General features: G+C 37.2%; 1 protein-coding gene across 2 annotated transcripts in view; it reads right to left on the bottom strand.

Moving 5' to 3' along the window:
• The window catches only part of LOC127423946 (disabled homolog 2-interacting protein-like), a 130,746-nt gene that overhangs the window by 79,580 nt on the left and 35,751 nt on the right, over positions 1–15,415 (bottom strand). For both annotated transcript variants that reach the window (XM_051668658.1, XM_051668659.1), the window contains exon 3: positions 4,563–4,681. In XM_051668658.1, coding sequence (XP_051524618.1) covers positions 4,563–4,681 — 119 coding nt within the window. The remainder of the gene's footprint in view (positions 1–4,562; positions 4,682–15,415) is intronic.

Raw genomic sequence — 15,415 nt, 5'->3', positions numbered from 1 at the left:
TGACTTACATGATTCTGAATGTCTTTAGATAAAAATAAAGGATTGTGGAGCAGTAATGTTATGAATTATACAGAAAAGGGAGACAACAGGTGGATAAATGGCATCTGGTGAAGCAATACAGCTGTTTATAATAGCCCAATCCATCACGGTGTTGAAAAGACACCCCCTGCTTTATTGCTCATTCTGTTATGTGAGGATGAAGAGATCATGCGGCCTTTTTTGTTCAGAAAATAGTAATTGGGAAAAAGAGGTACAATCAATAGTCAATGCCATAGTTAAATCATTTTCATAATGATCAATAATAATCATAATTTTTTGCACAACTAGCAGGGAAAAAAAATGGAATAAAAAAAAAAAAAGAAAAAAAAAATTATGCCCCTTGCTCCTTTGGCCCCAATCCCCATCTTTCATTGGTGAGATATATACAGTATAGTTAGTCCCACCCCAACCTAACGCCAGTGGTTGAGCTAAAACAAACAGCAATATTTTGATAGTTTTGATGTTCGCAAATTTATCAATGGCTTGCTTATAGCTGTCTATGCACATTAAACTTGAGTAAGAGAAAGTATTTCAATTGAAAATACATATTTTTTTTTCATTAAAAGTATTTTGACGCAACCCATGCACAATAAACTACGTTCGTAACCCATTTTTCTTCCCAAAATGGGAAGTGGGACCACTGATCTATAACTAGTGAGTGGGACTTGATTTAATCCATCAGGAATTAATGACCATGTTTACATGGACACCAGAAAGTGGCTGATTGTAAGAAAGCAGCTTATTGCGAGAAAGCGGGTTATTATGAGAAAACAGCATTCCCGTGTGAATGCACTGTATAAGCGGTATACTCTTTACTCCCGTATACATGTGGCTCCATCAGTAAGCAGCTTTTCCCACAGCAACATGATTTCCCACGATGCTTGTGTAAATAACACACATGGCATCCAAAGAAGACTTCACTATTTTACTCTCTGTTGATTCGCTTTATTTCCAGATATTCCAGAGTTGTTGCTGTGTTTGTTTTTCTTAACTTTCTATCGCAACCTGCAGCTGAATTGCAATGCTGTAGTGGGGGTTTCCCTCTTACATAAATCTCCGGGATTCCCCCAATGTACCAGTGCATATACGCGAACCTGAGGGACAGTCGATATTTTACATTCGTGTGTATAAATGGGTATAGTTTATAGTGAATGTGATTTTCCCTCTGTACTCCCAACAATGTCGAATTCTTTCCACTGTGTTGACATGTTGATCATCCTATGACGTTTGTTATCATTTTCATAAGTGCATGTAAACGTGGTCACTTATGACAAGTGAGCGCAACATACCAGAATGGAGCAAGGTGATTGGAGGGATTGAAAAATCAGTGCTTTGCTGACAGTCTCAGAGGCAGAGCACATAATGACATTTTGATTAAAGACTATGAAGACATTTTTCTTTTTCTTTAAAATAACAAGCACTAATGAATTGTGCACTATAAGACAAGGAACGTATTTTCAGAAACTAAATAGAGTACATTTTTATTTCATGTTAACTTCAACAAAATTTTAGCCAGTGAGATACTGAGAACATGGAGAGGTGATAGACCTTATCTGAACTATGCCGCATAAACTTCCAGGTCCTTTGCAACTTCTAGATCCAGGCAGGCTGGACAGACAAGTCTGTGAAAATGACCCTTAATTTACTCTGAATGGCAGACTCATACTGGTACAGATGCTGCCGTAACATTCAAAAAGCAGTGTGTGTGTCATATCCAGCTCACATACCTTGATGCCATGAAGCTGATGGTCTCTTTCCCTGGATAATACAGTATGCTGGTCTAATGAAGCATAAAATCTCTGGACAACCAAGACCATAACACCACAGCAAGGTTGGCAGTGAGCTGGGGAGAAATCTTTGGTGTTGTTGCTATGTTATCTGTAGGCCTTTAAAGTGACTCAACAAATTTCCATGTAAGAGAAAGTGCTCTTCAGATTCTGTCCCAGGGAAATGAGAATACTTACCCATAGGACAGAAAAACTTTGAAACGAAAACTGAGATCCCTTTAATGTCTAATTTTTTTTCCCAAGACAGCAGTGAGATCAAATGAACTGAACTGAAATCAAATGTTGAGAGATACCGCTTAAGATTTCTTTTTACAGTGGCAAAGTTAGTTGTCAGCACTCCATTTTAAATGACAAATAGACTCAAATGCAAATGTGATGTCATCCGAACTCTTCTACTCTACCATCTGCTGTGAGCTAAGTTGATCTGTGTGCAATGGTACAAACTTGTAGACAAGCCGCATACTCTGACCTGAGGCTGTGAAACAAGCTGCTGTTTGTTAGGTCAATGTATTGGAGTCAGCTTGCTGCTGACTGGTTCTGCCACATCAAAAAAACATATGGCACCAGCAGCCTGGAGCCTGATATTTCTTCTCATGAAAACCCGAACAACTTGAGTTGTCCTATGCAGGGAGCCGAATATTTCGCAAGCTATCTCTTGCAAATTATACAGCAGCAAGACCATTTATCCTGCGAGTAATCCAATTCACTCTTCACTCCATGATCCCAATTTATTGGGGAGAAAGATGACTCAAACATTTTAGCACTGCAATAAGTGACTCTAAACAATCTTAATAGAGATGAACAGAGTAGCTAAACGTTTAGTAAATAATGTGATAAATTTAAGAAGATGTATCCAGGAAAAATGCAAACTGCAAATCAAAATGTTACACAGTGTAAATAGGACAAGAGGAAATCTGTTAATCAGCCTGATTTGCTGTGATGGCGTGCAATGCACAAAATCTTCCATAAACTCTATTGCAACGGATCACGGCAATAAATTATAAAGGCCACACCAGCAACAACGATTTGACAACTATTAGTATGATATGATGAATATGATATGATGGATTGAAAGTGTTGGATAAACAAAAATATTTAATTGATCAAATTGATAGCTGCAATTGAAAAATATAATGTTCAAGTCAAGATGTTACACTTTGCAAACAGATAAGAGGAAATCTTTTAATGAACTCAATTAGTCATGATTGTGTGCATTGCAAAATAATCTAAATTTTAAAGTACAGTAAACACTTTTGCATCACAACATGTTTAAAAACAACAATTATAAATGCCATTCCTGCAAGAAAGTACTGACAGCTGTCAAAATGGTATGATGTACAGTATGTGAAATGATGGATTCAATTCAATGGATAAACAATATTTAATTCATAAAAGTATCAAATAAACTAATAGATCAAATTTAAAGCTGCAGTTGAAAAATGTAGCATGCAAATCAGGATGTTACACTTTTTAAACATAAGAGGGCATTTTTTAATCTCTCAATTAGTCGCAAAGGCATACAATGCACAAATCACTGATCAAAACTGATCACCGCAATCAATTATAAAAGCCACACCAGCATGAACGTGTCGACAGCTGTCAATATGATATGATGAATATGACATAATGGATGTGTAAGATAAAGAAAAGAGATATATATTTAATTAATCAAATAATCAATCGCCAAGTTTGCAGTACGAGTCAAATAGTTTATCAAATAATAAATTAATTAATTGATCAAACTGAAAGCTGCAATTTAAAAATGTAACACGCAAATTAAGATATTATACTTTGTAAACAGACAAGAGGACATCTGTTTATAAACTCAATTAGACATGAAAGCGTGCAATGCACAAACTCAACAGTCTTGCATCTGTTTATGTCATGATTAAAAATGACAAATTATAGACACCACATTGGCTGTTGGATGTATTGACAGCTGTTATTATTGCATGACTGATATCATATGATGGGTATGAAGGTATTGGATAGACAAAAAAATGATATTTAATTGATCAACAATTTAAAAAAAAAAGGTCAAATTAAAAGACGCAATTGAAAAATGTAATGTGAAAATCAAGATGGGTGTGCACTGCACAAAGTCAACATTTTAACAAACTCTTTTGCAACTGTTTTACACCATAATTATAAATGTAAAATTATAAACACCACATCGGCAAGGGTATGTTGCCAGCTGTCAATATAATAGATATGATATGTCCAAGGTGTTTGATAAACAAAACATTTAATTGATCAAATAATTTTGTAATGTATCAAATTGAAAGCAGCAATTGAAAAATTAAATGTGCAAATCAAGATGTTACACTGCGTAAATCAGACAAGAGGAGATCTGTTTATTAACTCGAATAGCCATGATGGCATGCAAAGCACACAATCATAATTTACCTGTAAACATACTTGCAAATGATCATGCCATGATTAAAAACAACATCAATTATAAATAGCACACAAGCAAGGGCACAGTGACAGCAGTGAATCTATGCCATTGGATTAAACCAAAACATTTAAATGATCTAGTACACTATAATAAAAAAAAAAAAATGCAAAAACCCCATGAACATATATGTTGGTGATGCTCAACTGGGTCTTCAAGACAATATAATGATCTCAGTATGCATCCAGAAAAATGCAAATCTACACACTCAAAATCAATGTACAGAAAAGAACATACAGTATTCAAACAGTTGAACAGGTATGTAAGCGTCTCCACCTTACCTGTCATTCTCCGTGCTTTTGAAGCCCGGCAAGATGTTCCTGAAGCTGCTGTGACGGTCGAGCTTCGGCTGGCTTTTGGTGCGTTTGATGGAACCCTTCAATCTGCGGCTCAAGAAGCCCTGGATAGAAAGCCAGACCAGAGGACAGTATTACGCTCACAGACTTCACTCGTGGCTACACAACTGGAGCAGTTGCATATGAAACCAATGCTCTGTTTTTTCATTTGTTCCTTTTTTCCTTCATCTATCTATCTCTCTCGCTCTCCTCTCATCTGTAGCGTTTGGTTAAGCCGTGCATAGCTGTGCGATTGGCGTGGCACACACATCTGCTCATGGCGCGCTGGGCTGAAGTAGCTACGCTGATGTGATACTCCCCTCAAAGCCGCTGTTACCATGGAAACTGTTGGCTGGCATGGAAAGGGGGGGAAAATAATGGTGCACTGCAAGTTCATAGGAGGAGAGCTGAGCTTGTGCTTTTGAGAAGCTGTAAAGATGAAAAGAACCTGATTTTTTCTTGAAAGACGAAAGTCTAAGTGAGATGTTTGGAGTATTTGAAGAGCAGAAAGAGAGGGAAATAGCACACAAAAACACATTTCTCAGAGGGCTTTAGACACAATTAGGGGGTGGGTTAATCATGAGGTTTAGGATCTGAATCAAGGCCTCGTGCAAGAATTGAATGAATGGCTGATTGACCTTAACAGACCACTTAATGCTTGTTGTTGCACAACTAACGATTAAGGGGCTAAAGGAACAAACAAAGGCATAAAGAAGGGGTAGAACGCTGCTGTAAAGCTGCTGATCCCCAGCATGGGATGCTAGTGTGCTTGTGTTCCCAGCAGGCATTTTAACTAGGTAAATGCTTGGTCAGCCAGCAAGTTCAAGACACAATTGTAAACCTCCACTCTCAAAATCAAAGTACAGAACATACTATACTGTATGCAAACACACAAACAGGTATGTAAGCGTCATTCTTCATGCTTTTGAAGCCCGACAAAATGGCTGAAAAGAACAATGCTTTTACACAAAATGTACTCAAAAGGTTCATCGAAAAAATAAAAAAAGTTAACAATCAGGCTTGCTTATTGACCGAATTTTTAATCTCATAATGACCAAATTCAGTCTGGCCATCAAAACATCTGTCTATAATTTCCAGATAAGTATCGTTGGATGAGATGGTAACATAATCTTATTTCCAAGAGATGTTCACTTCATAGTGCTCCATTGGTCAGTAATAAGACAACAATTTCAAAGCATACTTTTACCCTTGGGTGTAATCTAAATGTTACAGTACATCCTTTCTGTGACTTTTTCAGTTTGTCTAACTTCCAAGTAGAATTATTCATTGAGCCTGTCAGAGTGAAGGAAGGAGTTGTTTGATGCTGCAGTTGTTTAGAGCAAATATGCAACTGGGGGTTGCAGCTCCAGCCTGGACCGATCAGACAGCAGTCTGCAGAATTCAACTCTCGTAACAATGTGTACTTGGGTTGTGTGGTGTTTCCACATCTTATAAAATGACAAAATAAGTCAGAGATGTCTTTTAGTTTGTCTGTAGCACATACATTTGAATGTTTTTCACTGTACTCATAATAATTCTGCAATTCCAGATATGTCTGAATCAGTGTCTCTTACATTGTTTTCTGTTTTATCCCCACAAAACCTCCACCCCATATAACATACTACATTAAAATACCATTTGTTACAACAAAACTCTTGTGAATGTGTATCTTTAACTACATGTTGCTATATAAACCAGTAAGTGAGTGTGTCAGATGTTAATTCAGATTACTGATTATTTATTTGATTTTTTTCTTCGTTTTTTTTCCCTTTTTCTCCCAATTTGGGAATGCCCAATTCCCAGTGTGCTTTTAAGTCCTCGTGGTCGCGTAGTGATTCGCCTCAGTCCGGGTGGCGGAGGATGAATCCCAGCTGCCTCTGCGTCTGAGACCATCTTATCACGTGGCTTGCTGGGTGTGTTACCACAGAGACATAGCGCGTGTGGAGGCTTCACGCCTTCCACCGCTGCATCCACGCTCAACTCACCACGCACCCCACCGAGAACAAACCACATTATAGCAACCACGAGGAGGCTACCCCATGTGACTCTACCCTCCCTAGCAACCAGGCCAATTTGCTTAGGAGACCTGGCTGGAGTCACTCAGCATGCCCTGGGATTTGAACTAGCGAACTCCAGGGGTGGTAGCCAGCATCTTTACCATTGAGCTACCCAGGCCCCCCAGGTTACTGATTATTAAAAGAACTGGTTCATAAGAACAGGGACCAAAAATGGTTCAAGGAACAAAAACGAAAATGAACAAAAATTAGTGCAGCACGTACCCGAAAACAGAACAAAGTCCCTTTCTATTGTTATGGAGTGAGAACTTTATTTTAAAATGCTGATAACAGGTTTAAAAAAAAAAAAAAAAAAAAAAAAATTATTTAGTTCTGATAATTTTTTAATGAACCAAAAGACCAAATGGTTAATCACATTTTCGGAATTACACCACCTCCTATTGCCCAAAAATGGGGCTTCACTCATATTAGTAGAACATAAGCATGTGCTTTGATTCTGAAGGAAATTGCTCCATCATCCACTTCTTTGCCTAATTGCACATTGTGAATGTAGCCTTCCGTGACATGCTGAAGACCTTTTATGCAACTACTGTATATATAATTACTACATATACAGTACATGCATGATTAATCCAGATGCAAGGAAAAATGTTAAGGTAAGAATTACATTTCTCCAAGTACATTTCAAAGTCTGCACTGAATTATTGTTACTGTATATATGATGCATTAATTCAGATTTGATGATGCCGAGTTTTGACTGAGATGCAGATCTGTAATTAAACAAATAATTAAAATAAAATAAAATTAAACAATTATTAAATAAATAAAGTTAAATAATTTGGCCCGCATAAGATGATGTTTAGTCCAAACGTGCCCACACAGTTTTGTGTATGTATGCAGAAGAGAGAAATTTAGACTATTAATTGATTTTAGATGGCCAGATATTTGAAATATTTTTGGGGGATACATTTAATATTAAAAATACATTTATTAGAAAAGAAGTTACACATTATATGCTACTATATACTATTCTTGTTATAATTTCTATGCTGATTCCCCCACATGGGAATTATTTTTAATTTTTTTGATTATTTTTGCTTATTTTGGTTAAGGCAAGTCCCTTATTTTGAGCTAGTTTTTCCAGACCATGTACCTTGTTTCTTTTACCAGATCTGGGAAAACTGCAACTGGTATATCACCCAACCTTGGCACAGAGTACTGTCATTTTAAAAAGAAAGTTTTTATCATTTCCTTTATTTCATTCTAACCAGTTACCAATTGGAAAGGAGGCAGTGGAATGCCGGAACGGGAAAGAAAAAATACAGTTTCTGCTCAGAACGAACTAAAATGATAAACATTTCATTTTTAATCTCTGAATAAGAGTCATTTGTTCATGATTCTGACTACAACAGTCTGTATCTGTTTTTGCATCCAGCCAGAGAAGACAACTCAACAGAATGTGCTGTCTCAGTTTGTTTATTGTCTTTGCATTATTTCGAAGTGCAGTCTTATTATCTCATCACATTCAACTCAGAATGTAAACTCACAGCACAGGTAAAATACAGTTTCTTTAGCCGTGGCCCTGCAGATTAAGTTAGCGGCGGAGTGCCGCCACTAAATTACGATGCATGAAACACTAGTGGTCTATTATAATGTTAAAGTTTGTGTCAGATCAACTTTTTTTTTTTATTTTTCAATATATTCATTGGACATTTTCTGGTGTTTCAGTATAACACACTATTTCAGCCCTTACTAGCTAACATGCAGTGCTGTTGGCATCTCGTCTCTGTAATAATCTCTGTCAGCTGTCAACAGACTGACGGACACAGATTCCTTTTACGTCTATTGTGTGCATGTACTGAATTCCTCTAATGCTTTGCTGCTGAGCCTGCATACCCCACCCTCATCTCCTCTCCCCTCTTCACCCCCTTCTCCTGTAATCTTTACGCTTGGCCTCTCTCTGCCCTCTTGTGTCCATGCCTGTGAGTTTGTGTCTGACTACTTTAATTGTGTGACTGTTTGTTTGTACATGCTGACAATGCCAGACACTGCGTGATACATTTTTAGGCAGATACAAAAAGATTTTAAAGCCCTGTCTGGTTTTATACATCTTGAGCCTTTCTTTGTAAGACAGCAGAAAGGTAAGCCCTGTCATGACCCCCCAAAAACACTATTAGACTGTTGGACTATAAGACTCACTCCAATGCTAATGGCAAAGAAGATCTTGGGCTCTGTTCCAAAATCTAATGAGCTGCCTATACAGACAGCATTTTAAGGCATCATAGGTGCCCTCCCAGTGTGAAGGCGCCAACTAAGATCCACTAGAAGCAAAATTCTAAGGCAGCGCCACATGTATCGTTCACGAAATAAGGCAGTCCCAGAGATGAGCTCAGTGAAACTCCATTCAAGATGGCGGACGAAGTGAGAGAAATGTAGATTAAATATACTTCTATTTTTAATCACTATTGAAAAGTAGTAATAAAATACGCTTAATCTAATAAAAATGTACAATTTTACCCAATATTTGTGTGTGCAATGTGTTTTTATGCTCAGTAGATTATCACTTTGTTTTCTATGCTAGTGGCATAAAAAAGTGTTTAAAAATATTATAATTAATTAAAATATAAAATATACAATAATTATAAAAACAATTACAATAGTAACAATACTACTACTACTACTACTAATAATAATATTTTTATAATAAAATATTTTATTAAAGACAGTATTATTATTATTATTATATTAAAATATATTCTAAATATAGCACAAACACACTTTTCAAACAAAACATTTCACAAAAATATGTTTAAAATGATAAAACAGTAGACATTGTGTTAAAAATGAAACAAAAACACTTTGACACTTTCAGGTTGTCAAACATTAGTGGAACATGTCTGTACTTAATGTCATGCACAATGGTTGCTCTGCTAGGACACTTGTGTAAACTTGAGGGGAACTGACTTCATACTTACATTACAAATCACCTTGAGACCAGTTCAAAACATCTTCTCCATAGGTCCCTTTTGGGGGTTAAGCCACTACACCATAATCCCTGCAGTTGTGTCTCAACAAATAACAAGCCAGTACTGTCATAGCCAGTGGAATGAAGACTATTCCTTTCTCACCCTAACTGTGCCAATCGACCAAGGTTACAAGAAAAAAAAAGGAAAAAAAACGTGCCTGGAAATTATTTTCATCTTAAATGAGACGTCTTCAAGAGGCCCTTTATGCCAAATCTGCCAGATGTCTACTTATCAAGACCTCTTGATTACTCTGAAAACAGATTCTTTGTTGAGGGGTGCCAAGAGTGTTCAGTCTTCCATGAATCAGCATAACAGCCGTTATCCAACGTGGGAAAGACGCTCTGTATCTCAACTAGGATAAAAACTAAACAAGACTCACGACTCACGGTTTCAGCAAGCATCTACAGTAAATCTCTCTGAGCATCTGCTAAAACAATACATCAAATGTCATTATCTGTTGCTCGCAGCCAGACAGTCTAGCCTGAGCCATAACACAGAGTAGTGCACACTCTGAAGCAGCTTTCTCTGCAAGAGAACCGGGGCCTGTGGGAAAATCTGTAACCCTGGGTTCCTAACGATCGTGGTTGCATATATCACCAGTGCTAGGTATTGGATTTCTCCCAGGGATCTCAAAGTGGTCGGCACAGTGTGGGGGCCTTCCTCCTTCTGTTCCGACCAGCTCAGGATCCTGTTCAACTAGCATGGTTCCCAGTTCGAGAGCTGGGCATCGTCAGAGACAGCAGGGCTCTTTTGTGGCCCCACAGGAGCCAAATACACAAGTCATCGGCATGCACAAGGGGCGTTCATGTTTAAGCGTGCTTGCAAACACAGTGCTCGTTCTGTCTTGCATCAGTTAATAGATCCTGTCATTAGGTTAGCGCTGTAATTAAGCAATGTGTGTGAGCGGAAAGTGATGGAATAACTGTTTATCTAGGGTTTCTGGTATGAGGTAAACAGTAGTGAATGGGTTATGTCAATATTTGAATACAACTACTGGAGAATAAATACAACAGGGGGAATTATTTTGAAGGACAAGATACACTAAAAGTCAAAAGTTTTAAAACACTTGAATGAATATATGTTTCCCATGACCATAAAAACAATTTAATCTAAAAATGTATGCTTAAATGCTTGAAAGTATGGCTGTCACGATTATGAAATTTGGCTGACGATTATCTGTTTTAGGGCCATGACGATTAATTGTCTCTTTTAGGGCTTTCACGATTAACTGTCATATAAATTTATCTTCAGGTGCATGTGTGCTTCACACCATAAGAAATTATTTTTTACATATTTAACTTCAAATATATAAATTAAATAATAAAATAGGGGTATATGATTTCCTTTTAAGGCTTTAAATACTTAAAATATTTCTCTCTTTTTGGTCAACTTTAGTTTTGGTCAATTTTACATTTACACTGTTGTTTTTGGAACTCATATATTTTATATATATATTTTTATAGAAAAATTAAAGTACATTTTTAATATAATTTTTATTATACTATGCAATAACAAAATATTTCTGTCCAAATTTCTTCACTTTTAAACATAATTTTAAGGCTCTTTGATTAAAACCATGAGCCCTTATTTCTCATGAAGCAAAACCTTAGAGATTTCATTTAATAATTTTATTACTTCACAGAATTAGAGTTAGTGTGCGTCTCCTCCCTGTGTGTTATTAACACTGCGTGTATGAACCCGGTATGACAAGGAATATTTGCCATTAAATGATCGTTTAAAGTAAAGCCAGAGCACTTTGCGTTCACTATCGAAGTTTATATTTGTTTGTTTATATTTTCGCTGGAGTTTGGCACGAGTCACTGCTGATGGTAGGCTACGCGTATCAGAGCGCTTGAGAAGCGCTTCACACGCTCTTCCGGATAGAAGGTCGACACCCACGGTGCGGCTCAGTGACACTCAGCCTCGAAAATCGATTGAATGATACACAAACGCACAGTTGATGGCATTTATATATTTGCTTAAAATTCCCTTATTTGGGCATTAAAATATTATTGGAATTTGTAATGCACAATAATTACGGTTAACTCAAATAACCGCGGTTAGATCAAATAATCGTGATCAGACAATTATTTAATAATTGCGACAGGCCTACTTGAAATTCGTTTTGAAAACAAGTATAAATTGTGCCTACCAGACAAGATATTGCCAACAAGTATATGGGAGCTCCTTCAATACTGTTGGAGAGCTTCTTACTGTAGGTGGCACCTAGGAAGCTGTAATCTAGGCAAGGAGTTTTTAGGCCTACTTTTAAGAAAAGATAGTTTTTATTTGTTTAACATTTTTGGTCACTGCATTATTCCCATACTGCCATGCTTTCATTGAGTTATTTAATAGTTTTGACTTCACTATTACTCCTAAATGTAAGAATTGTTATAAACTAGATAGGTCAAATTTATCAAAACAAACTCTGATGTTGCCTGGACAAAGCCTTGTCTGACAGTTTAAAATAGTTTTCTAAGTTTGAAGTTTGATGGTTACACAGATTACAATATGATAGAGCTCACAGTAAGACAAATAGCCAGCCAGCAAGCTAGCTAGATATGTGACAGACAGACTGTCACATAGACAGTCAGATAAACCATTGGATGGGTGGATGGGTGGATGGATAAAGCTTTGTGTGGGTTCGTTTACATTTGAATTTTTGACATTTGGAGTTTGAATTAATGAGAATTCCATAGGCCTGTTTGAACATTCTGTAAATATACTGTAAGTCTATGGTATTTAAAACTAAGTTAGAACAGTCTGAAGGTCTGGGCCGAGTTTGGTGGATGTAGCATGAAAGCTTTAGGAGTTACAATTTGGTTTTAGTTTAGGGATTTTATAAAAACCCTAAACCCTGTCTTTAGAATAATGTTGTCTTTACACAGCCAGGTTAAAAGTGCTGTAAGCAATATTAATCATTCTAAAACTTCCATGAGAACTAGCCATTGAATTAGATATGCCTTCTCTATCCAAGGACAAGCACACATACAGATACGCTTGGAGACCGTTCAGGAGATGGAGCAGGAGAGCATCTCAGTTTCACAGGTCCTTTGAAAGCTACTCGTAACCAGCAAAGTTTAAACTCTTGGGATAGTTATTTCCTTTAAAGGTGCTCGTAACTGGCAAAATTTAAACTTTTGTTTTAGCAGAGTAGTTGGACTGACAGATAAGGGGTGGTGCTTCACTGCTGTCTGGGACACTTACAGGATGGATTAGCATTTACACCTCAAATGCGATGCAGTTATATGTGTTTTTGAACATATTCTATGTAATTTTTGTGATCCGATCACAAAATGTTTTAGACCCTGTTTAGACCTGTGTTCAGCCACATGTGATCGGATCACCAAAAATGTATCTTAAAACCAGGTGTAAACGGGGTCATTGTTAAACGCAGTTTTAAGTTAAAATGGCTATGTTTATGCAAGCGACTCCTGATGCTGCTTTGGTTCTGTGTAAATTAAATGCAGCATCAGAGCAGCCTTAAACTTCGTTGTTGTCACGATAAAGCTTATATTTCATAATTTAGTTTCACATTTAAAAGTATAATTTCATATTTTCATTCATTTCATATTTCTATATCCATAATTTTATATTTAAAACATTAACCTCATAACATTATTTATGCAATTGTAATTGCTGTGTAAACGCATTTATGTCTAAATACACCTAAATGCCACTTCAGATGCAGCTTCTGTGCCAGCTTTGCAGTGTAAAGATGGCTTAAATTTGTCGAGCCAACATAAAAAGAATAAGCAGGTGTCCCTAAACTTTTGACTGGTAGTGTACATACCAGATTCTGTACTAAATAGTAGATATCTCAACATTTCAGTGCATTTTGTAGGAGAGGCATGGTCCATTTGTTAATGAATCTCCTAAATTCCATCAAGCATGTCTTTGACTTTGATATTATTAACAAAAGTTCAGGCCTCCTAATACTTACAGCAACTCAGAAGCAAATTAGCCTGCCTTAGTCAATTACACTTACACATATGAGCTGCAATGTCGCCATGGTAACCAGTTCCGATTGAGTAGTACGCCTGGTTAAGTGACAGCTGTACATTAATAGAGCCAGGAGACAATCTTATACAATACCTCATCAACTCTGCAGCACACTTCACTGTGAGTGACATGAGAGGGTATTTTGGCATCTCAGGAATGCCTGCAACAAGCGCAGGGATGCGTGGGTATTGGTACTGCCAGCTGCGCCCGTGGCATTTCCACATTGCGGCTAAATGCAGCAAGATCCTCATCCCATCTGTCTCATTTACAGCATCAGCCAGGACAGATTGCATCTCCTCCACGGACTGCTCCCCATTAGACACCCATTCAGGGCTATAAACCGATGGCTCAACTCTATCAGGGTGCCTAATCCTTCTCTCCTCTCAGGCTGACCCAAGGCTTCAGGACCAGCTGTGGCCGGGTTGCTCACTTATCTGTGAAGAGAGTCATTAGGAGTGGTGCTTCTCACCCTAGGCAGGAAGTGCATACTGCACTGCAGCAGCAGTGAACCAACAACCTGCCACCTCTCCTTAGGGTGTGTGATAACACCTGCATTATCCGACTAGCAACAACTGCTGGGATTAACCTCTTAATAGAGTTCAATGAACTGCAGACAGGAGTAAGTAAAGTTTATTTATATAGCACCTTTCGCAGATATAAATCACAAAGTGCTTCACAGAAATATTACAATGCAATAAAACAATAAAACAAAAAACAAAAAATAAATCACAATAAAGGAAACATCAGAACACCTGCCAATTTATCTGACCCTCCGACGAATTTTGATAAAATTGCATCACAGTCTAAACATCTGAGCGCTCCCTGCGCAAAACTCAGCGGTGAGTTTAACAACACTCAGCGGCAGGTACTACAGCATCAGCGGAGTGCACATGTTTACGCTTGTCTGGGCTTAGTGCAGTTACACTGCGCTTTAAAACATGAACCAGCAAATTTTAGGTGAGCACATTTTATCGCGTCTTATTCAATCAAAATGCAAATTGCTTAGCAGGTGCAGTCAAAACTACAGACTAAAAAAATACTTCAACAGCTGTTACAGAAGTGATGTCAGCTCTTATGCACAATCTTTTTCAACAAAAGATAAATCGATGATGAAAATCAAACCTTTAAAGAAAATACAAATAAACGTTTGCTTTTATTCTCCATTCTTCAAGTGTTAAACGGGTGTGTCTTATCTGTTCAGGGTCAGTCGTGCTGATTAAAAGTGATAACGGGAGCAACATTAACCCTGCATAAATGCATATATCCAGTTTGTGTTTGGTTCTATGATCACACTTGTGTCTGAATTCTCAATCCAGAACATCATAAAAATCAGTTTGTTCACTGCTTACCAATGATTATCTGCACAAATATCTGTTTCCTGCACAAATTCACCATATGTGCAGGACAAGGAAATGCTCATTAGCCCCTCCTGAATGGGAGGATAATAGAGAAAAGGAAGAACAGGAATTGCATTTTTTCATTATGATAGTTCTACGTTAAATTGCCACTGTTTTCTTATGTGGGTTAATATTGTCAAAGATATACAGACATTAGCAGATCTAAATGTTCTTGCTCTTTTCATAGCAAAATAGATTTCTTTTCTTGTTTTAAGCACAAACATCACTAAATTTTGTTAGATTTCTCTCCAAACTAAACTAAATATCTTATATCATTTTTTATCTCAAGCAAATATAAACGTAGATATTTCTACTGGGAAATAAGCCAAAAATAATTATGATTTTAATTTATTTATGTT

The sequence above is a fragment of the Myxocyprinus asiaticus genome, chromosome 33, assembly GCF_019703515.2.
Source record: "Myxocyprinus asiaticus isolate MX2 ecotype Aquarium Trade chromosome 33, UBuf_Myxa_2, whole genome shotgun sequence".
NCBI classification, from domain to species: domain Eukaryota; kingdom Metazoa; phylum Chordata; class Actinopteri; order Cypriniformes; family Catostomidae; genus Myxocyprinus; species Myxocyprinus asiaticus.
Note: the sequence above shows the minus strand (reverse complement) of the source record. Positions and strands in the feature narration are given on the sequence as shown.